General features: G+C 48.4%; 8 protein-coding genes across 8 annotated transcripts in view; 3 read left to right on the top strand and 5 right to left on the bottom strand.

Annotated features, from left to right (window-relative positions):
• Positions 1–729: 729 nt before the first annotated feature.
• CNBN1620 (hypothetical protein) lies at positions 730–1,819 on the bottom strand (the record flags this gene model as incomplete). The annotated part of the gene is made up of 2 exons (XM_766889.1): positions 730–1,026; positions 1,088–1,819. The coding sequence occupies 2 exons, from the start codon at positions 1,817–1,819 to the stop codon at positions 730–732; spliced, it is 1,029 nt and encodes a 342-aa protein (XP_771982.1).
• Positions 1,820–3,022: 1,203 nt separating this feature from the next.
• CNBN1610 (hypothetical protein) lies at positions 3,023–6,841 on the bottom strand (the record flags this gene model as incomplete). Its single annotated transcript, XM_766888.1, has 15 exons — positions 3,023–3,252; positions 3,302–3,384; positions 3,443–3,540; positions 3,583–3,702; positions 3,771–3,901; positions 3,957–4,038; positions 4,079–4,875; positions 4,936–5,439; positions 5,494–5,629; positions 5,681–5,979; positions 6,028–6,175; positions 6,227–6,290; positions 6,341–6,410; positions 6,463–6,535; positions 6,578–6,841. 15 exons carry the CDS (start codon positions 6,839–6,841, stop codon positions 3,023–3,025), a joined length of 3,099 nt encoding a protein of 1,032 aa, XP_771981.1.
• A 299-nt stretch (positions 6,842–7,140) lies between these two features.
• On the top strand, positions 7,141–12,311 carry CNBN1600 (hypothetical protein; the record flags this gene model as incomplete). The annotated part of the gene is made up of 34 exons (XM_766887.1): positions 7,141–7,183; positions 7,242–7,502; positions 7,549–7,611; positions 7,653–7,805; positions 7,862–8,053; positions 8,128–8,389; positions 8,438–8,468; positions 8,528–8,668; positions 8,796–8,880; positions 8,945–8,999; positions 9,052–9,202; positions 9,272–9,382; positions 9,449–9,526; positions 9,592–9,676; positions 9,731–9,785; positions 9,860–9,886; positions 9,939–9,966; positions 10,020–10,041; positions 10,090–10,115; positions 10,170–10,202; positions 10,258–10,307; positions 10,357–10,384; positions 10,433–10,484; positions 10,539–10,607; positions 10,655–10,803; positions 10,843–10,876; positions 10,936–10,975; positions 11,037–11,095; positions 11,164–11,321; positions 11,383–11,466; positions 11,517–11,691; positions 11,764–11,808; positions 11,891–11,958; positions 12,042–12,311. 34 exons carry the CDS (start codon positions 7,141–7,143, stop codon positions 12,309–12,311), a joined length of 3,183 nt encoding a protein of 1,060 aa, XP_771980.1.
• A 188-nt stretch (positions 12,312–12,499) lies between these two features.
• Positions 12,500–14,231, bottom strand: CNBN1590 (hypothetical protein; the record flags this gene model as incomplete). The annotated part of the gene is made up of 4 exons (XM_766886.1): positions 12,500–12,967; positions 13,079–13,264; positions 13,329–13,820; positions 13,941–14,231. 4 exons carry the CDS (start codon positions 14,229–14,231, stop codon positions 12,500–12,502), a joined length of 1,437 nt encoding a protein of 478 aa, XP_771979.1.
• A 794-nt stretch (positions 14,232–15,025) lies between these two features.
• Positions 15,026–16,559, bottom strand: CNBN1580 (hypothetical protein; the record flags this gene model as incomplete). Its single annotated transcript, XM_766885.1, has 8 exons — positions 15,026–15,084; positions 15,138–15,263; positions 15,374–15,389; positions 15,504–15,570; positions 15,682–15,763; positions 15,825–15,834; positions 15,920–16,164; positions 16,448–16,559. The coding sequence occupies 8 exons, from the start codon at positions 16,557–16,559 to the stop codon at positions 15,026–15,028; spliced, it is 717 nt and encodes a 238-aa protein (XP_771978.1).
• A 308-nt stretch (positions 16,560–16,867) lies between these two features.
• Positions 16,868–17,660, top strand: CNBN1570 (hypothetical protein; the record flags this gene model as incomplete). The annotated part of the gene is made up of 6 exons (XM_766884.1): positions 16,868–16,957; positions 17,007–17,018; positions 17,240–17,312; positions 17,392–17,422; positions 17,502–17,529; positions 17,595–17,660. The coding sequence occupies 6 exons, from the start codon at positions 16,868–16,870 to the stop codon at positions 17,658–17,660; spliced, it is 300 nt and encodes a 99-aa protein (XP_771977.1).
• Positions 17,661–17,912: 252 nt separating this feature from the next.
• CNBN1560 (hypothetical protein) lies at positions 17,913–18,275 on the bottom strand (the record flags this gene model as incomplete). The annotated part of the gene is made up of 3 exons (XM_766883.1): positions 17,913–18,052; positions 18,119–18,176; positions 18,237–18,275. 3 exons carry the CDS (start codon positions 18,273–18,275, stop codon positions 17,913–17,915), a joined length of 237 nt encoding a protein of 78 aa, XP_771976.1.
• A 205-nt stretch (positions 18,276–18,480) lies between these two features.
• CNBN1550 (hypothetical protein) overlaps positions 18,481–20,827 on the top strand; it is a gene marked incomplete at both ends in the record, with an annotated part of 3,412 nt that continues 1,065 nt past the window's right edge. The window contains 3 exons of the mRNA XM_766882.1: positions 18,481–19,994; positions 20,201–20,653; positions 20,722–20,827. The exon at positions 20,722–20,827 is cut by the window's right edge and continues 1,065 nt beyond it. Of these exons, the coding sequence (XP_771975.1) occupies positions 18,481–19,994; positions 20,201–20,653; positions 20,722–20,827 (2,073 nt within the window). The remainder of the gene's footprint in view (positions 19,995–20,200; positions 20,654–20,721) is intronic.

Raw genomic sequence — 20,827 nt, 5'->3', positions numbered from 1 at the left:
GCAACAGCCCAAATTCTGTGCAAGTACTTGTAAGAACTCACAAGTGGGGCGTGAAAGACGAGCGTTTTAATTACCAATTATGTTTATGTAATACAGCAGAGATGAATTGAATGAAGGAAAGGAAGATCACCATGGAGATCCGCTGCTACTCCTTCGGTCCACGGACCGGAGACACCGATCATTCACTGTCGGTATACGTAAGACGTGTCAAACACAAACAAGGGTCAATGAACGTCAGGGAAGTTTATAGACTAACTTACTTTAATAAGTGACCGACATACGCAGACAATGAAGGGCCGTAAATGTAGGTTGAAAGAGAGGAATTAGAGGAGGGGGATCAAAGGACCATAAGTTCTCCCAAGCAGCTGTCTGAAGCATGAAAGACCACCGTTTACCGTCTTGTTATGGGAAAAGAGAAATTACAGTGTTGGGCAGGGACCGGCTGACGATAGGTTATTTCCTTCTCTTGTGAGTGATACATCACATTATAGCAGAGTAGCATATCGTTTGTATTCATTTGCTCCTTTGATATAATCTAATATATATGCGACTGTACTTATTGTAAATGCCCAAAACAAAGTATCCTGTTAACCCTTGTTAATATTCGTTTTAAAGAAAAAAGAGAAAGAAAACGGAAACCCCTCAACTCTCAGAAGGGCTTATTTTGGTTCACATTTGCGTTGTCTTATTCTCGCCAACGATGTACAGACACGCTATAGTAACGACGTATCATTCTTGATCCAGAGGAGGGCTACGGTGTCGGACAGGAACAAGAGGTGGTGAGGGACGCGGGACGGACCCAGTTGTAGGTGTGCGTATTGGAGGCAATTGCAATGGGAGGGCGTAATGATCGATCGCTACCCTCTGATCAGGGTGGTTGGAAGCAGAAAAGTAACTCGAGTCGTCTTCGACAGGCGGAAGTCTGCCGCCGTGCAAGTGATGTGGGTGTGGACCCAGAGGCGGGTGATAAGAAGATGGGAAGGGATAAGAGCCTCGAGACCAACTGTGACTGCGATGCGGCGGTAACTGCTTTTCTTGTCGATCAGTAATGAATTCCTCATGTTATTTTTGTGTAGATAAAACCTACAGGAGGTTCATTTGATGAGGCAGAACGGCCGTTTTCTTCCTCAGACCAATCTCGAGTTGACATACGCCAATGAGCGAATTCATCTCGGAGATGTTTGTTCTCTTCCCGGACTTCGCGAAGTTCTTCTTCAAGAGCTTGATTAACCTTTTCAAGGTGGCGAATACGAAACTCATGATCGTGCTGAACCTCTATATAATCGTGATGGATGGTGGAAGAAGATGGAGGAATGGGAGGAGCGTGATGAGAATTAACAGCCCACGAATAATGATCATAGGAGACATGTTGAGCAGGAGCAGATGATGAAGAAGGGTCTCGTGAGATTTCATTCTTTCCTTCCAACTTTCCCTGTAACGCTCTGTTCACCTGCTCCAACTCTTTTATTTTTTCTTCCAAACTATCCTGGTATCCCTTTTTCCTGCTTCTGAAGCGCTGTGCAGCGAGGCGATTGGCTTCACGCCGACGAGCGGTCATGGTATCTCCACCTCCACTTCCTGTCCTTTTGCCCTTTCGTGTCACGGAAGAGCTGCTGCTTTCGGCAACTGGAGAAAGGTTAAAGTTCGAATCACCCAGGGATATGTGACGAGAAGTTCCAAAGTCCTCCGGAGACCGTGAAACAGATTGACGAGAAGCAAACTCTGGCGTATAGGAGGTACTAGGGGGTTCTGCGGCATGACCTTCCACAACTGAGGTGCTTGACTCGTCATTGGCAAAAAAATTGTCCTGCGGAAACATTACTGAGTGTTTTCGTGTCCGATAAGCACCTGAACGAGAGTTAGCTCGCTTTTGACGTTATACAGGAGATGTTTGTGGTAGAGGAAGGAAAGATTCCTATAAACCCAGAGGAGAGTTTGATGACCTACCTGAAAACGCGTTCTTGTGTTTGTAGCAGTTACAATGTGATGATGGAAGGTCTCGGTGGCGTTGAGTATGCGAAAGAAGAGTCCCAGTGATATGGCTATAGGTTGTTGTTGTGAGACTACTAAATTTCAGAATGGGGGATTCCAGTAACGCCGGAAAAGAGAAGGTAAACAATGAGATAATGGGGAATATGTAGAAGAGAAGGTCGGAGTGGAGGACAGAAGAAGAGGGAGAAAATAAGGAGCGCCTGATTGATCGATCGAAAAGAAGAGAATAAATGGGCGACTTAAGAAAGTAAAGTGAGATGGATGGGCACGGCTGGCGGGGAATGATTTTGAGGTACGGGACCAGACTTCTTGGGATTGCGACACTGATTCCAGCAAAGCTTATTCGCTTAACACTCTCCGATGACGCCTACACGCTCTCTCTGTCTGACATCACCCACCGATTATTCATCTTACAGAACATCACAGCTGCATGCTTGACTCTATCACGTATCGCTATCACAAGATTTGCCAAGAGAGCTACTTGCTATGATGAAGCTGAGGGACGACATGATGCAATAAACAAGCAAGCACGTTGTATCTGACGTAATCTAACTGTCGACGTGTTTCGTTGACATTCTATTTTAATCAAACGACCTTGCTTCGATGCTGCTCAATGACATATGCAGATCGAATATTCTAGAAAATCAAATAAGGATCCATCTGACAATACTTTCACTGTTTTTATCGGTGACATAACCGCAGCAGAACCCAGGACCCGTAACGATGAGTCATTAACTATTCTCGTTCCATGTATAATCAGAATATGATTAATCAGACTCAGCTACTGATTATCTACGAGTCATGTTCTTTCATCGCCTCCTCACGCCTGGTTGAGGATTGATCGGAGGTTTCAATCCTCAATAACAGAGGTAGTAACTTCTGCAATTGTTCCAATCATTACCTCGTATACAATGACGACGCCATAGACACAAGTCTCCAACGAACATTTTGACCTCAATTCTATAAATGTTCACTAGTAAGCGGCAGTAATGTATGCAGTATGCATGTCACCTTCAGTTTCTAGCGATGGCTATGTTATTACCTGAGAGCAACGCGAGCAGAGTTTATCTTCAGCCTCTGCTGTGTACAACCAGCAACGAGGGCACTGGTGATGGGAAGCAGGGAGAAGAGCAAGTGACAGACGGCTGGATTCTATCTCTGTATCGGAATTACAGCTCCATGACATAGGCTTTGTCTGGTCGTTTGAGGACTTTTCCAGGGCAACCCTAGAAACACCCAGAAGGCTGGACAGCATATCGGCTAGAAGAAAATCAATTGTACATCTCTTACGGGCACTGATCATACGCACAGTTGCGATTCAAAAGTTCATCCAGAGGAGTGCCGGCTTGGGCCTGCAGGAACAACTCTGCTTGACTTGATGTCTTAATATGCCTAGAATCAAATGTCAGACAATCCCAGCAACAACCTCTAATCAGAGAGCAAAACCTACTTTGCAGAACGCGCCTCCTCAACAAGTTTCAACACTTCAGGTTTGATCGCCAAAAGAGTCTCCATCTCAGCCTTTAAGTAATCATCTAGCCATGATTCCTGGTATAATTTAGCTGATGCTCTGGATGCACCGGGACTTACATCTGGCTTCCATGTTTCTAAGAACACTGACGACTTTTTAGGGCCATCCATGTTCTCGTAAAGCTCTTCACCAAGGTGAGGCACAATGGGCGCCATCATCTGAACTAAACGCAAAAGGACCTGTAAAAGACGAAAAGGGAGTCGTCAGTCTGATATCGTCTTTTCCGACCCAAAAAAAGAGATCATACATGTTGCAGGACGCCAACGACATTGCTTCTGGTGGTACTGTCGCTAGGATCACAGTAAAGAGTATCCTTGATGATATCAAAATATAAAGTTGAAAGAGTAGAGGTGGCGAAGGTAGATATTGAGTGAATAGCTGCTAGGCATCAGACACGAGGTACTCATGTACGAAGAGAAGGCATATTGCACACCTTTACTGAAATTATACCTATCATAGGCTTCCTGGACCGATACTTCCAAACTTGCGAGCTCATGCAGAACATAGCGATCGATCTTCCTACATTAACTTGAATCTTAACGGAGATATACTTACTATTCGTAGTGATGAAGGTTCCAAGAAGATTTTATCTTCGCCACAGGTGTTGGCGAGAAGGAAACGTGTAGTATTGCGTAATCTTCTGAGAAGCTCGTTCACATGAGAGATTGAAGATGGGCCAATAGAGGCGTCACTGGTATAATCAACAGATGCTGCCCACAACCTGAGGACATCTGCACCATACGCAGGTGAGTCCTGAGAGGAAGAATAAGCGGCGTAAGCAGAGACAGAGACACCAGCGGCCCGCACATAAATTTTACTCACCTTCAAACCATGTATGATCTCCATCGGAGAAAGACCGTTCCCAGCTGATTTACTCATCTTCTCGCCTTCCTCATCCATCACAAAACCATGTGTAATCACCGTACCATAAGGAGCTTGTCGATCATTGGTACCGATGATTTTAGTCAAGAGCGAAGACTGGAACCAACCGCGATGTTGATCGGATCCCTCCAAGTAAACATCGGCCAAAGGGAAAGATCGTGGTCGGAGGTTCGCTTCGCGAAGCATGGTCCAAGAGGATCCGCTATCGAACCAGACGTCGAGCGTATCGAAACCCTTTGTGATCTGCTGACCTTTGTGGGAAGGAGGAACGAATTCTTCTACAGGGCCGGTCCACCAGTAATCGATGCCCTTGGCGTCGAGAACGCTGATGACATGCTCCAATGCGTCAGGTGTCATGAGTGGTTGGCCGGCGCTATCGAAGAGAGCGGGGATGGGAACCCCCCAGCTTCGTTGACGAGAGATACACCATTCAGATCTGGAGAGTACAAATGCCTCAAGACGCTTGCGTGCTAAACGTAACTTATTAGTGCCAGCGTCGGGTGTAAGAGCTTATGGCAAAAGGGACTTACCTTGCGCAGGGTGGAAATGAACTTCCTCAAGAGCTGCCAATGCATCCTCCTTGATATGCTCAACATCAGCAAACCATTGAGGTGTGGCACGGACGATGATAGGTTTCTTCGATTTCCAGTCATACGGATAACGATGCTCGACAGTCTCCTCCGCCAAGAGGACTCCTCTCTCGCGAAGCAAATCTACCATCGCGTCCGTACCCTCTCCAAGGACCTCTTTCCCCACGAGAGAAGATACAGATTCATCCCCGGCTCCGGCCCAGCTGACAAGCTCCTCTGTGAATTTACCGTCATCATCGATAGGGCAACGGAGTTTCTCGAGTATTATACCAGCTTCGCTAAAGGCAACGTAATCTTCATATCCATGAGCAGGTGCAGAGTGGACGAGACCAGTACCGGTTTGTGATGTAACGTGGCCGGCGGCAAAGACAATGGGTTTGGGGAGAGGGGAAGATGGAGGGTGGAAGATATGACTGTATTGGGTACCGACGAGTTGGGAACCTGCTTATATTTTGAGCTTTCAGATTATCGCCTTTTCCAGGATACTATTCGACAGACCTTTCAACTCTCCGACAATCTTGAGAGGGCCCATAATTTTCTCCATGGCTTCTTTCCTCTCTCCGGCAAGGACAAATAGACGGCCTTGCTCATTTGAAGTTACAACGTACTCCATGTCATTATGAACAGCAACGCCCTATAACATTTTATCGTTTAATATAGCCCATACAAGGCGAGATAGGCTTACCGAATTTCCTGGTAAACTCCACGGCGTTGTCGTCCAGATGACCAAGCTCAAGTCCTGCCCGCCTTGCTTCTTCACTGAGTCATAAACCTCCTTCAGAGCATCAGACATGTCGTCCTCCTGTACAGGAAGAGATACGTAGACAGAGCGAGATCTGTGGCCATCTTTATACTCCAACTCAGCTTCAGCCAGGGCTGTACGAGATGACGGAGAGTAGTAGACGGGACGAAGGCGGTGAGTCACAAAGCCTTTTTGAACCATAGCCTGAAAAAGTCGGAGCTGTCGTATTTCAAAGTCATGGTCTTGGACGGGCTCAGTACAACTGGTATTTAGTAACTGAGACAGCTTACCTAAAGTACGATACGTTCTCTTTTCCGAATCCCAGTCCGCCATGACGCCTAGTGCTCTCATCTCCGTCTTCTGGATATCTATGGCGTCGAGGGCAACCTGTCTAGCCTGCGCTCTAACTTGATCTGGTGTCAAGGATGTATGTAATTTCTGGAGTGTGGTTAGTTGCATTAAGAATTGGGTTTCCAACGAAAGGCTCACTCCTATAGCAGCTAATGCTTTCTGTTCAATAGGAAGACCATGACAATCCCAACCTGGAATGTAGCTTTGACGGCCTTAGTATGCCTTTTACTTCCCTTTGATCAGATGACTCACTGTACACGCCTCCCTCTTATAACATTATACCTGTTGATGATATCTTTAATAACCTTGTTCAAGGCGTGACCTACATATTCGAATTTGCAAAAGGTACTCGATAATATAAAGTTATAACTTACCCATATGAAGGTGACCATTAGCATACGGGGGCCCGTCATGGAGCACAAAAAGAGGGTCTGGATTTTCATCATACTGTTAATGGTCAGCTTACTGCTTGTACTATACAAACTGTACCTGTTGCCTGTAAAGCTCATCGCATGTCTTACTACGATATCGCTTTTCTGCCGCGACCACGTCCTTGTGCTTCAAAGGAAATGTTGTTTTAGGTAACCTCAGGGTGTGAGAATATGCCTTCTTTTTGCTTTGCGTAGGGTCATTGGCCTTCGTTGTCGCAAAACGAGCCTGTAATATACTGGTCGATGAAGAAACAGGAGTAGCGAAACGGCGACAGGCATTGAGGCGAGGAAGAAGGGTAGGAGGGCGGATGAAAGACGGCATGGCGCGTGGTGCAGGGGAAGTAAGCTCCCTTTTCGCGGCGGGCTACAGGACTTGGGGGGTTATTTGAAGGAGATGGTGGATGATTTTTTTCGCCGATGGTAACATGGGCCAAATATCACTGCAGCATCGGCTCAACTCAACTTTCTGGGCATTTCAGGCACGTATCAGCCCAACCAACCGTGGGACAGTTGACGCGACCATCAGGAACACCCGCAATGATTAATGACCCGGACCAGAGTCTTAAAGCCTCCACTATACATTCCTTTTTTTTGGTCCAAGCCTCACCGTCAGATGCCCACATGAGTTCCAAAAAGCCTTTGCTTTCTATAAGAGCAGATCCCAGTGAGTTAGCGGACCAAAACTACCCGATTCCCAGGACGTACAGCTGATGACCGTTTAGCTAGTGATGATGACTTTGATATTGAATCAAGGGCTTTGGCTGAGGAGTACGCAGAAGCACGGAAAAAGGGCTCCAATGTGAAAACAAGGAGGCGAGACATGGTTGGGAAACACCAATCAGAACAACCGGGGACCAGTTACCAAGCAAGGGGTGTGCAAAACAGGGCGGGGACAGAGTCCATTGACTCGTCTGATGGGGACGACGAGGTGGTTGTTAAATGGAAGAGAAAAAGTTTACGGGAAGAGATGGCATATGAAGGACGTAAGTTTTCTTTCTGATTAAACAGGACCTCTCGATCCTAGCTAAGTCGTTCAAAAAGAGATCATACTTGAATTCAATCCTTTGTACAGGCTGGCAGGTAAGAAGGACGGTTAGCCGTCGATTGACGATGCTCATCATCAATGTCTATAGGGCTATCTGAACCTAAAAAGGGTCAGGAGGATGAAGCGCCGTCTCTAAAGAATCTAATATCATCCCACAAAAAGGAAGCCTTGATGGCGAATGCAAGTCTGAGGGCAAGTGAAACATCTACGCCCAGTGTCACTCCTCAAAAGGGAAAAGAGGGTAAGGACTGCCTCATATGAAGTCACCCTTGGTTATAACAGACAACGGACTCTTAGGAAGTAGCGATATCCAAATCCTCTCCGATGAGGAGGTATTTGGATTGCCAGCCGAGGCTGTGACACAAAATCCAGAACCCCGAAACGCCTCTCCTTCACCGACCGACGAAATCTTTGACTCCGATGAGGAGGTATTTCAACCTGTGGAAGTGAAATCGAAGATCTCCGCACCATCTGAAAAGATCCAAAGCTGTCAGTCTGTTCCGCAGGTCCTCATCGTGCACCCTTCCGATATTAACTAAGATTCTGTATATGTTGTTCTATAGCCTCACCTGTTGAAACACCCATTTCATCCCAATCGTCCTATGTGTTTTGGAACTGCGACAATATTCCTTCACACAAACCCAACTTCCCTATGGACGACCAGCAGTTTTTAGTCAAGCCCTTTGTTCTAGATCAAGAGACCAAAGACATAAAGATTCCCCCTTCGATCAATCGATTCTTAAAGGAGTATCAGCGAGCAGGGGCAAAGTTTCTGTATGACGCTTACAAGCAAGGGAGAGGAGCAGTGCTCGGCGATGATATGGGGTAAGCTGCAATTACATGCCAAAGTCCTTACTGGCTCATATATCACAGGCTGGGTAAAACTGTTCAAGTCATATCTTTTGTGAGTACGAAACGGCAGCTCCGTAAAAAATGGCCGGCTGACATGCACGTTATTCGTAGTTGTCGGCTATCATGCGTAAAACTGGAACTTATGTTGACCATCAAAGACGCAAGAGAACTATTCGAGAGAGTGTAGTGGATGTGAGCCCGCGGCATTGGCCCACAGCGTTGATTATATGCCCCAAATCGTTAATCAACAATGTAAGTACCGAACAACCGTATCATTATCATTGGGCCGTCTTCTCACAATCCAACAGTGGTGCAGAGAACTGGACACCGTGAGTGTCGTTTAGTGATGTTTGGTTCTCTTTTGACCATCACGTCGCAGTGGGGTTACTTTGAGTATGCCGTGTGGAAGTCCGATAACTGGCGGGACGTTCAACAGAAGTTCATCCATGGATATCTGGACCTCAGTAAGTTGGTCTTCATCCCAACGGAGCCCAAAGGTTATTAACCAACTCTGGCCACCAGTGATAGTATCTTATGATGTTGCACGTCTCGATATCCAACATATCAAAGACCTTCCGTTATCGTAAGGAACTCCATATAGCCGATCCCAAACTAGAGGTGATACTTGTTTTTAGGACTGTCATTGCTGATGAAGCTCATCGGCTCAAAGAGCCCATGTCGCAAACCACCCTTGCCCTAAAGAGTATCCAGTGCCAGATGTGCTTCGCCCTGACAGGAACACTTGTACAAAATAGAATAGACGAGATGTGGAGTGTCCTCGATTTTGTACGTCAACATTTCACCCCTCATGCCATACTTCTTCGACCAGCGAATTGAAAATATCTTCGACTTTAGGTGCATAGAGGATGGGCTGGTACTTATCGACAATGGAAAGAGTTTGCCGTGAGCCCTATCAAGAAAGGCCACCAAGTAGAGGGTACAGCGGCGGAGGTTGTAAGAGCTATCGTATGTGTTCTTTCGATACCGATCCATCACCTCCAACCGTTCTATCTGACATTTCACTTCTCTTAGATGACAATTGGTGTGATGACCCAACGAATCTTACCCCATTTCTATCTGCGAAGAGATAAGAAGCTAATTGCCCACGAGGTATGTGCACTCATTATCCGCTACCGTACCGTCTGCTGTTGTTGACTTGCTCTTTTCACAATTAGCTCCCCGAGAAGAAGGATTTGGTGGTGTTTTGTCCTCTTGCTTCTAGGCAGATTGTAGCATATCGAGCGCTCATTGAGTCTGACGGTGAGTTAAAGTGTCCAATGGATGATAAGCCCTCTCCACTTACAACACGGAAAGATGTCGTTAACATCCAAGCCCGAAACCGACCTTGCCCGTGTGGTTCAGGAAAAAGGTAAGAGGGACAATATTGGAAGGAAACTGATACATTAGAGCAATCTTGTGTTGTGAGGAAAAGGAACATAATAGTAATATGAAAGAGATATTGTTCCAATAGTGAGTCACTCTCGGACTGAGCAGGAGAGTACTACTTGACAATTCGTTTCAGTCTATCTGCCCTTCGAAAGGTTGCAAACGTGAGTAACCTCATCCTTTTTCTCTCTTCTATATATTCGCTGACATATTGCAGCATTTCGGCCTCCTGTACGACCGTGAGTTACATTTTCATCTACACATAATTTAATGGAAGCTGACTGTAGTAGACAAGGACGATAATAAGCACACGGTGAGCAGCTCAATGACATTACATCATTAGGATATTAGTTGACATTGAATGAAGAGAATGATCAACAGGAAATTATTCAAGATCTGTGTGAGTTGCAATTATGTCACGTTTTCTGGGTAATTACTAATGAGCAACCCGACAGACGGGTCGCGAGCCAACTTCCAGATCAGATTACACCTTGGAAGAGGCCTTGTGGGTTATTGTGTCTCCTACATTAGCCTTTCGCTTATCTGCCATGTAGGGATCCCGAAAATTGCGGAAAGTGGGATGTATGTGGATATTACTGTTTACTATGTGGGGCTAACGTTTTATCATAGCTTTTGAAGAAGCTTCTGGTACAGTGGCGTAATGAGCCTGTAAAGAACAAAGGTGTGTTGAAAAGCCCAAACTGTGCAGAATCTGAGCTCAAAGGTTTCCCGATAGTTCTCATTTTCTCCACCTCTGTCCGACTTCTCAAGATCATCTCGCGATTCATATCTACATCCCCCTCTTGTAAGTCGCGATATCAATCATTATCGAGTCTAATTTAATTACGATAGTATCGGGCTTTGAATTCGATGCCTTGACTGGCGAAGCGTCTGGAACGGAAAGGCAAGAAATGATTGATCGTTTCCAAGACTTGGAGAGAGATCATTTCATCATGCTTATCAGCACTCGTGCGGGCGGTGTTGGCTTGAATCTTACAGCCGTATGTTTTCTAGAGGTATGGTAAAATGCTAATTAGTAGGCCAATAAGGTTGTCATTTTTGACCCCAGTTGGAGTAAGTCGCTAGACGATATTCACAGAGCTGACCAGAAGATCCCGCCGACGACCTTCAAGCGATGGATAGGGCCTTCCGAATAGGACAAAAAAGGACTGTGTGAGTTCAATATGCTCACAATAACATTTAAGCTAGAGCTTTATCTCATCACAAAACGTAGCGAGGTATACCGACTCATCGGTCAAGGAACCATCGAGGAGCTCATCTACGAGCGTCAAGGTAGGTTCTCATTGTGTTTTTTTTCCCCAACGCTGCGAGCTTTTCTGATATTTGTTGCAATATCACAGTACAAAAACAGCAAAGCGCTCGGCAACTTAACAACGGCACCCTCGAGCCTCGTATATATCAGGGATACGACCGTGCTACGAATGCGAAAGATCAGGCAGAGCTGTTTGGAGTGCACAATCTTTTCCACTTTGATCCCAGCGGCTTTGCACCTGCCAACGTAAGGCCTCCTTTTTTTCATCTCTCTAGGTTAACAAAGACATTACTTAACTCAACCCTAGCTGGGAGTTCATGTAGCAAACGATAACTTTTTGGGAGAACCGACGAGTTTAGCGGAGAATGAAGGCGAAGTTGACGAGGTAGATGTGAGTTGACACATCGTAATTCGAATGCTGCTGACTTGTTGTTGTTGTAGGAGGATGAAGACATCAAGCCTGAGATCCCAGCGGGCGGCAGCCGTACCTCATCGCAAAGTCAAAAGCATAGAGAGGGGAGGAGGAAAGATAAGGGCAAGGAGAAGAAGAGTGAACAGATGGAAGAGACGGCCGATATGGTGCAAAGCCTTTTGGAAGACGCTCCAACTCCCTCTCGTAAGTTTTGTTTAAGAAAGAAAAGAAAAAAGAAAGAAAAAAAAGAAACCATCCTCAACTTATTACTGGCAGAGGGTTCAAAAGAAGTCGACATCCTGACAGAGCTCGGATTCGACTGTACGTTCCACCTTTATCAGTCGTAATACATGAACACGGACTTGAAAGCTCACGACTGCTTTTACTTCCTCACTTTGCTTAGCTTTACTGCATGAAAACGTCTTTGGCGATTCCGCCGAAGAACGAGAAATCTTTGAAAAGGGTCTCAAGGTCAGTATTGTAAACCGCCAGACAGAAAAGAAAAAAGAGACGGATACTAACCCCAGATGGCGGGGGGGAAATGGGGGCAATAGATTCTCGAAAAGAACCCCATGCTAGCTAAATCGATCAAAGCAAACTCTCTAATCAAGACCCAGCGACGAACCGCTCGAAAATCGGCCATGGCACTTGGACCCGGACTTGAACCCGTGACTAGTAGAAGAGAGTCCAGAGAGGTGAAAAAGGAAGGCAGGAGGAGTCGTTTGATGGAAGAAGAAGGTCATGAGGACGAGAGGGTAGGGGTGCGAAGGGAGAAACGCCGGAAAGGCGAATCAAGTAAAAACCTCGTCGAATTAAGCGACTAGCCCCCCCAAAAGGTCTAAAAATTGGTCCTCATATTGCTCCAGCAATGGTGCATGATTTTGTACAGTACTTATCACCGAAATTTTGGAATTTGTGTTGCGTTAATAAAAACATGAATCCATTTTTTTCCCCTCCCGGTACTCCCTCAAACACATTTACCTCACGCCCTATTCACCGTATGGCCCAACACTCAACGTCTTTCGAACAGACTCTCCGGGATACTCTCACCCTGCACATGTCTACGCACATTCTCACTCAAAAGCACACCACTGGGATCCACCCTCCTCAGCACTTGCTGGAAATCCTTGAATTTCGGGTATATCACCTCTAGCGTCTTGGGTCCCAAGATATGCTGTTTCGCCCAGTGCGGTCTTCCGCCATAGGACTTTAAGAGGGAAGAAAACTTTTCGTGGAACTGGCGGTAAGGCACAGAAAGACCGTACGGACGGTAGGTGACTACACCGATCCAGCAGGTATCCCTGCCGTATGACGGACTGAGCCAGATGTCGTCGGCGCAAGACCAACGGATCTCGATAGGGAAGTGGACACGGAGACCGGCGGGATCGGCGGCTTCGCGGTCCAACCACTTTTTCATTTCTTGCAAGCATGCTTTGGCCTCTTTGGCGTCGATGGCCCATTCCAAGGCGTACTGGGGGAACTATTTAGGATGTAAAATAAAAAGAAAATGTATACTTTGGTCAGCTCTCATCTTTGTTGTTGCCTGTCTGCAGAAGAGGAAAAATGGAAAAGGGGTGAAAACGAGACGTACGAGACAGTCGAAATTGAGAACTTTGTAACCATCATCGACCATGACGCTGTCTTCTTTTGAGAGCCACCACGCCCAGCGGCCGACCAAGGACGTCAAGGAAGGGAAGATGCGTGCTACGTAGAGGAAGAACTGGGTAACATGAAAGCCGAGGATATGTCCCACAAGATCGGACGTAGGTTGAGCAGGCTTTTCATGTTAACCATTTTCCATCAGCTTTCGAGCGACGCATGGTATAAAAGGAAAGACGTACCTCATAAGTCCTGCTGGCCCGTCCAACAACCGCCCCCTTCCCATACGGGTACCACCAAACCCTCACATGCTCTGCACTCTTCCTAATCTCATCCAAACTCTCCAGCACCTCTTCCACCCGTTTCCCCTCTTTCGTCTCCCTCAACCTAAACGCGTCCTCCACCTCGATCTCTACTTCCAAAATCAAACCGGTCGCTCCTAAACCACATAAACTAGCTTTGAACAGCTCTTCATCTTCGCTCTGTGAGACTCTGACAAGCGGGGTACCGGGGAGAGGGAGCGCGAGGAGGAGGGATTTGACGTGGGCTGATAAGACGGGGAAAGTGACGCCCGATCCGTGGGTGGCGGTGGAGATGAGACCAGCGATCGTTTGGTCAGAGATGGAGCCAACGTTGGGGATAGCGAGTGGGGGATCGGAGGAAGCGAGCGAAGCGTGGACTTCGTGGAGGGTCGTTCCGGCGAGAAAGGTGGCGGTGTGTTTCTCGCTGTCAATCTGTATTGTGGGTATAGTATAATGTCCTTGTTAGCCGCTGGCGTATGCGTATGCTGGACATTGCGCCCGCCAGTGCCAAGGCAAGGCAGCGCCAAAGAAGAAGTGGAAAAAAACGCTTACCTTGACGGTCCCCCTCAGCCCCTCCATCCTCACCAACCACCCGTTCGTACACGCCAAGTCCGACGGTGAATGGCCTGCGCCAACAGGATGCACCCTCGCACCCTCCCTCCTCGCCAGCTCTAGGATCTGTCGACACTGGAGGGCGGTGGTCGGCACAAAGACACGTTGTGGTTTACACTTGAACGTTTTGGCCCAGTTGGAGAAAGTGGCGAGCGGGGAGCTGGAGGAGACGGAGATGGGGTGGAGAGCTGCTTGAAGCGCATGGTTGTCTACCGCCGTGAGGTCTTGCATCTTGGTTTATTGTTTTCTGGATGTATGGTGGTGAGGGAGAGAAAACGCGAGATGAGATGTGGCAGATGGAGAGGCGGAATATTGACAATAATGCTGGAGTGAGTATGGATGGTGTGATTCTGGCGGCTGCCGCGCGGGGGGATGCATGTATGCGGGCGGACGCATGGCGGTGGATCTGGGTGCCCTGCTGGGCGTATGAGAGCGATCTCGGCCGGGCATGGCTGCAAGGATTACAAGGACATCCATCCCTTGGGACTCTCCGTGCTCCTCTATATACCTGCGCTGCCAGACACCACACTCTTATCACAGTCTCTCTCCGCTTTCCGACGATAATCATTGCACTAACGCTCCTGGCGCACCCAACTAATCTACGACAGGATGACCATGATGGAATGTAATCAATTGCCATCGCACAACACTATATCATAAAAAAGAAGCCCTGTCCGTGTCATTCCAATGCATTAATATACTAAATCTATCTCGTAGGGAGGAACTTTGCCCTATTACATAACACGAGTTGGTCAGCAAGACAACAATGGCTGGGAGAGGGCATCACTAACGCTTCAGAATACATCTCTGCGTCTGTCCGCTATTCCGTCCCGGAGGGCGGGAAGGATAAGGTGTCAACTCGCCGCCCCTCACCAGCAGTGTAGTGTAAGAAGAAAGACTCACCCTGAAAATGCAGATACCGGCGAACACGGCACTAGTGAACACCAGGGCATCCCATATGAACCAGAGGATGAACCAAGCTGAAAGCATTTTTCAAAGCGGTCAGTGACAACAAGGAAATCAATCTAATGATATCCTCCCTCTTCTCTTTCCTTCAAGTCGTTGGCAGGTACACCCGCCCCATCTTGAAAGAGGTAAAAGGGATGAAAGTAGATAAGATCGTTGGGTAAGACTTACAACTGGTAGGCCACCCTAGTAATTCGGAAAATTGGGCACAATCTGATGTATTTCGCTTATCGAACAATCGTTCATCGACGTAATCCCAGACTACGTAAAATAGGTTCATCATGCCGACGAATATCACTGGCAGGTGGTGAATAAGGTGGGGGCGATAGGTGGAGCGCGGGAGGGTGTGGATGGTCAGTTTCAGAGCGAATGTAGGCAGAGGAAGAGGAATGAGGATGGGTGCTAACCGTAGAAGCGTAAAGCCTACAAACCTAGGTCAGTAGTGTTTCCTCTCACAAAAAGGGAAAAAAGAAAATGGCAGATGAAATATATGACACGCGGATGATAAGGAGACAAGCTGAGAAGACTGGGACTTACATTTCCGTGATCGCCAAACCATAGTCCGATCATGATGACTTCACAGGCGATGATACTCGCAAATGCACTTTTAACAATTAAAGACAAAATAAATCGCGCCAGTCAGTTTGTCGCCGGAAAGTGTAAGAGGGGGAGAGGGGTAGGGGGCGAGTGAAGAGGGTAAAAGACAAAGACTTACATCCAGTGATCTGCTCTGAGGACGGGAACGAGCATGGCGATATGTATGACCAACGCGCAAACTTTGGAAGCGACGATATCGACTATCCAGCAAAACCAATATTAGACTGTATTTTCAAAAGCCTTGATCTCTCACCGACTTACATCCGCAAAACTATCGCCCCCCCCGCCCCATCCAAAATCCCATCAGCCACTCCCAATGCCTTTTCTTTGGTTTAATTTTTTTTGGCAAAACTCACCACGAACAAGAACCCAACCACCGACGAGCCAAAATACCCCGCACCCAACGTCATCACCGCCGACACACTCCAAAACGCTTGTGCAAACGTCGGCATCGCGTACGGATCCCTTGGTATCCTCGGTGTCTGCCGCATAAGGCCCATGATATGGGTGGCACCCCCGTCGTTGGGGTCGATACAGATACTGACGACTTGGCCGCCGCAGATGAGGCCGACGGCCAGGTGGAAGAGTTCGTGGATACCGACTGTAAGGAGCTGTGTTGTTTGGTGGCGGGGGGGAAAGGGGAAATGAGTTCTAAAGCGAGATGGAAAGAGGGGGCGATTTACCTTTAAACCGGCAATGAAATCACGCAGGATCGGTAGATTCCATGCTATTAAGATGACCAAGAACATCACACATGCGCCTATGATCGTGTTCGTCTCTACTTCCGCCAAGCAGTCATTAGCCGTATCCATTTTTCCTGCTTCTTCAGAACCGTTTTGGTTCATATCGCTACGATTGCGAGGACGGTATCACTCATTACTTACGGAAAGAGTTGGGGACTGTGTTTGCTCTCGTAGCAAAGGTATGCCAAACGGTTTCGGTGGAGTTTGATATTGGTGTTGGGAGACTGTTGTGCGGGAGAGCGAGCAGAGGCATTGTGGATGTGGCGTCGACAGGAAAAGACTGTAGCGGGACGAGAGTCAGTGGAGAGTTGCATTAGTATATGGCAGCAAACGAGAATGTGCATGGTGTCTGTATGCGGCGTTGCAGATGAACGAAGGAAAAATCGCTGGATTTCTGCCTCGTTGACTGACTTTTCTATGTAATACGTAAACACCGCCACGTGGCTAAATCACCGCATAACACCGAACGCCGCCGCCCCTCCCCCGCCCCGCTTGACGTCAAGGAAGCCATGTCCTCTGCCCACAGCGAGTGCTCAATCCTCGACCCACGTTGCCACAGCCATGTCCGCCCCCGCCCCCGCCGCTTCCATCCCCACCCCTCCTGCGCCCGTCGCCGCGCCCATCCCCAGCGAGGACCAGATCGCGAGGAAGGTGAGTCACATGGACAGGACCTTGCGAGTCTCGCTGACCATCGTTCTAGTTTGACAACTGCGTGAGTCGATCTGTATCATGAGTCTAAAGCTTTTCCCGGAAGCCGGATGCAGAAGACGCAGGAGCAGGAGCAGACGGTAGAATACAGTTTGATGAGAAATGGACGGATGAGGAGAAATGGACGGATGAGAAATGGACGGACGCAAGACATGGAGGAGAAATCATCAACAGTCAAATGGACGAGCAAAGAAAGCTGACGGATTCACTTGGTGAATAAAACAGGTTGCCGACCTCCTTGTGAACGCTGGCCTCGGTTTCGGCGTCGGTGTAGTTGCCTCTGTCCTTCTCTTCCGACGTAAGTCCATGTCCTATTGCTCTTATTCTGTGCATGCCTTGGGAGGGGAACAATGACTGATTTTGGTTTTATCTTGCAGGACGAGGCTGGCCCGTTGCTCTCTCCACCGGGTAGGTTAACTTTTCCCTTTTAATTCGTTTCAAAATCTCTTGGGTCAAGTGACAGCCGCTGAAAAAACGGTTGATATAGCTTTGGTGCCGGTGTCGCCTACTCAAATGTAAGTCTATCCTGGCTCAATTTTGTAATTCAGAATATTAACGTAAATTCCTCGACTTTTATCAGTGCAACTACTCTCTCAACCCCTACGTTCTCCCCGGTACCAAGGTCCTCCCTTCTAACCGACCATAAGCAACGCCCACGTAGCAGGAGATGCAGTATATCTAGGAAGAGAAAAAAAAAAGTTAAACTAGAGGATTGCCGTGGTAGATCTCCTACCTTTGTCTGATGCAATTCCACTCTTTCCAAAAAAAGACTATGCCGGATTCAAAAGCGAAAGTGTAACAAAAATGTAGAGAGTCCCAAAAGTCCCAAAAGATACATCTAATAGCACAATGATATGACCACTGCCTCATCGCATTTTTTATTCTGAAATCTCATCTTCTACTTGTCGACTGTAGCCTCTTGATTGTCTTTCCCTTGCAGCTCCCATGGCACACCACCCACTTGTCCTATTCTCTCATGTGCTACTCGAGAGTCGGTAACATCTCTCGGGATCCTGCGTTGTTCTTCTCCTAGATATGCTACAGTATGTCAAATTATAAAAGTCAGCTTTCGTTAGCCGTCAAGTTGGAAAGGCGATGGCGTACCCCGTCTGTACAAGATGGCTGATGTGACGACCAAGAGGGGGAAGGCGATGATGATTGTCTGTATATTGTGGTATGAGTGGCGGAACGATCAAGGTTTTTGGGCAGGACAAGGGCTTACGCGTAAACGCTTTGCGTCTGGGTGGAGTGGGGATCCCATTCTGTGTCTGGGGTGCGAGTCGAGAGAGAGATGGATGAGGACGCTCAAAATAAAGGTGTGTCGATAAATAGCGAGGCACGCAGTTATCCGACGGAAGTAATTGATCCCGCCCGCTTCTTTTTCCGTTTCTCTCATATTGCTTCCCTTATTTCGTGGATTTCTGAGCATCTTTTCGAGTGGGTTATTTCGCCAGCGTCCAACACCCATGAGCCACTACAACCCATACGGCTCGGCCCAGCCATCGCGCTCCCCATACGACTACAGATACACCCCAGCCCCGACGCCGCCCCCGCCCCCGCCAGGAAGCTATCGCCCTTACGACCCGTACCCCACCGAGAGCAGACGGTACCCGTACGACAACCCACCACCACCGCAACAGCAACAAAGGGGTCCCTACGATGACCACTATGACCCTTACCAACCCTCAGCCAGCGCCTATCAAGCACCACCACCACAACCTATTCGCGTCCCCCTGAATTACAGCCTCAATGTACCTCTTCCTCCTCAACCACAGTCGGTCGCTCCCCGGCAGCCTGTTCGTCATTCCCCACCGAGGAATGCGCCATATCCTCCTCGGCCGATTTCCCATCCTCCGGCTTCCACCCCACCTCCACAATCTTCCACAGAGCTGACCATCTTGACACCACCCACTACCGTCTCCGTGGCCGGGCATACCACCGCCGTGTACACCCTCCCGCCGAGTCATCTGCCGATAACGAAATATGTCGCTGTCAATCGGGACGATGCGGTCGAGCTCCATCACCGTCTAAGCTCAGCCCATCCGACAGTGTGGTACACCGCAGCATGTACAAGGGCCGGAGAAGCTTGGTCTACAGCGACAGAGTGGAATACGAAAGAGAACCAATCGGGCAAGAAGATGAGGGGTGTGATCCAAGGTGGTGAAGCGATGGATGGGGAACTCGCAGGGATCTGTAAAGCGGTAGAAGGGTTTCAGGAACTGTTACACCAGTCTATCCGGAATGGGACACCCATCACTAGCGAGCTGGTCATCTTTTGTGATTCCCAAGCTGCCATCGTCGCGATCGACACGTCTTCCCACCCTGAAGCATTGCGGTTCGACCATCTCTGGCGCGAAATCTGTACCGAATTCTTATACGCCCACATCACCCTCGTCTGGATCCCCCGCGATTCCAACGTGGAGGGTTACGTCCTCACCCACAAAATTGCAGTCGTCGCCGCAGGGAATTCGTATACGAAACGACGGAAAGAGAGGGCGTTGCCGGAGCAGTATGTGAGGATGGGTACAGGGGACGCGGAGAGGCCGGCGAGTGTGGTAGCTGGACCGTGGCAGAGGGGTGATGCGGATCCTTCTAGGCGGAAAGCGGTTTTTGAGAGACCAAGGCCAAGACCTGAGCCTGAGCCTGTGACGAGGACGACCCCTGCAGCTGTACCCGCGCCTGTGCCCACACCTGCACCCGCACCCATGTCATTACCATTGCCCTCATCATTACCCTCAATATCCGTCCCTCCCATCCCCGCCTTCAGCCTCGCATCTCCATTGCCTGCGTCGCTGACATCCATCACCCATCCACCCATGCCTTCAGCGGCGCTTCCAGCGTCTGTCGATAACGGTCTATCAGTACAAGCACCCGAGACGGCAGTCGGTGGACATGTTGAGACTTTTGCAGACGCCCCCGGTCCAGATTTTGATTTCGACGATGAAATCACTCCTCGGCCAAATTCGATCTTTGTCACCAAGTGCGTTTTGATTCGACTGCATACATGATGACTTTTTTCTTTTTTGTTGTTGTACAATTTGCTGACTTTAGGTAACTTGGGGAAAAAAGCTTCCCGGCAGAGGTATCTGCAAAAGATATCGGTATTCTCTTTGCCCAGTACGGCGAAATGTAAGTCCATCAGTGTCGCAACCAACAAAAAAAAAAAAGCTAAACGCTCTGCAATAGCGTGACAGTCGACATCTTCCACTTTAGCCCTTCCCACCCCCGCTTCGCAAACGTCACCTACTCTGATCCCTCGTCCGGCCTCGCAGCATGCCAAAGCCTGAACGGCCAGTCGGTGAAACGCAAGCTCGATACATTTAACCCATCGTTCCTCAAAGAGTACGAGGAGGATTTACAAGTGTGGCATGATTGTGAAAAGGTTCTGACCGTGCTACCGCATGAACCCCCCGAACCGCTTCCGTCGTTGGTGGAGGTGTTGTATCCAGATTTACATGAGTGGGTCAAGGCTCTGGAGAGGAAGAAGAAGGCAGTGAAGGATGAGAAGCGGGAAGCACAAGAGGCAAAGGAGGCGGAGGAGGAGCGGGAAGAGGCAGAGGTGGGTGTGGAGCTTGGGGTAGAAGACCGGAAGAGGGACAGAGAGGAGGCGACGGATGATGTTGGGCGAGACGGTACCGCGTGAGTCCTCTTTGTTTCTCCATCCGACCAAAAAAGTGATTTTTTTTCACTGACAGGCATATGACCAGCTCTCCATCACCGGCGAAACGCGCTCGTCTTGAGGTCATGGACGTCGTGGACGCCCAACCCCAACCGTCATCTACACTTACTCCTAGCGACGAACAAGCAGCTCCA

The sequence above is a fragment of the Cryptococcus neoformans genome, chromosome 14 (genome assembly GCF_000149385.1).
Source record: "Cryptococcus neoformans var. neoformans B-3501A chromosome 14, whole genome shotgun sequence".
In the NCBI taxonomy this organism is placed as follows: domain Eukaryota; kingdom Fungi; phylum Basidiomycota; class Tremellomycetes; order Tremellales; family Cryptococcaceae; genus Cryptococcus; species Cryptococcus deneoformans.
This window is presented reverse-complemented; position numbering and strand designations above follow the sequence as displayed.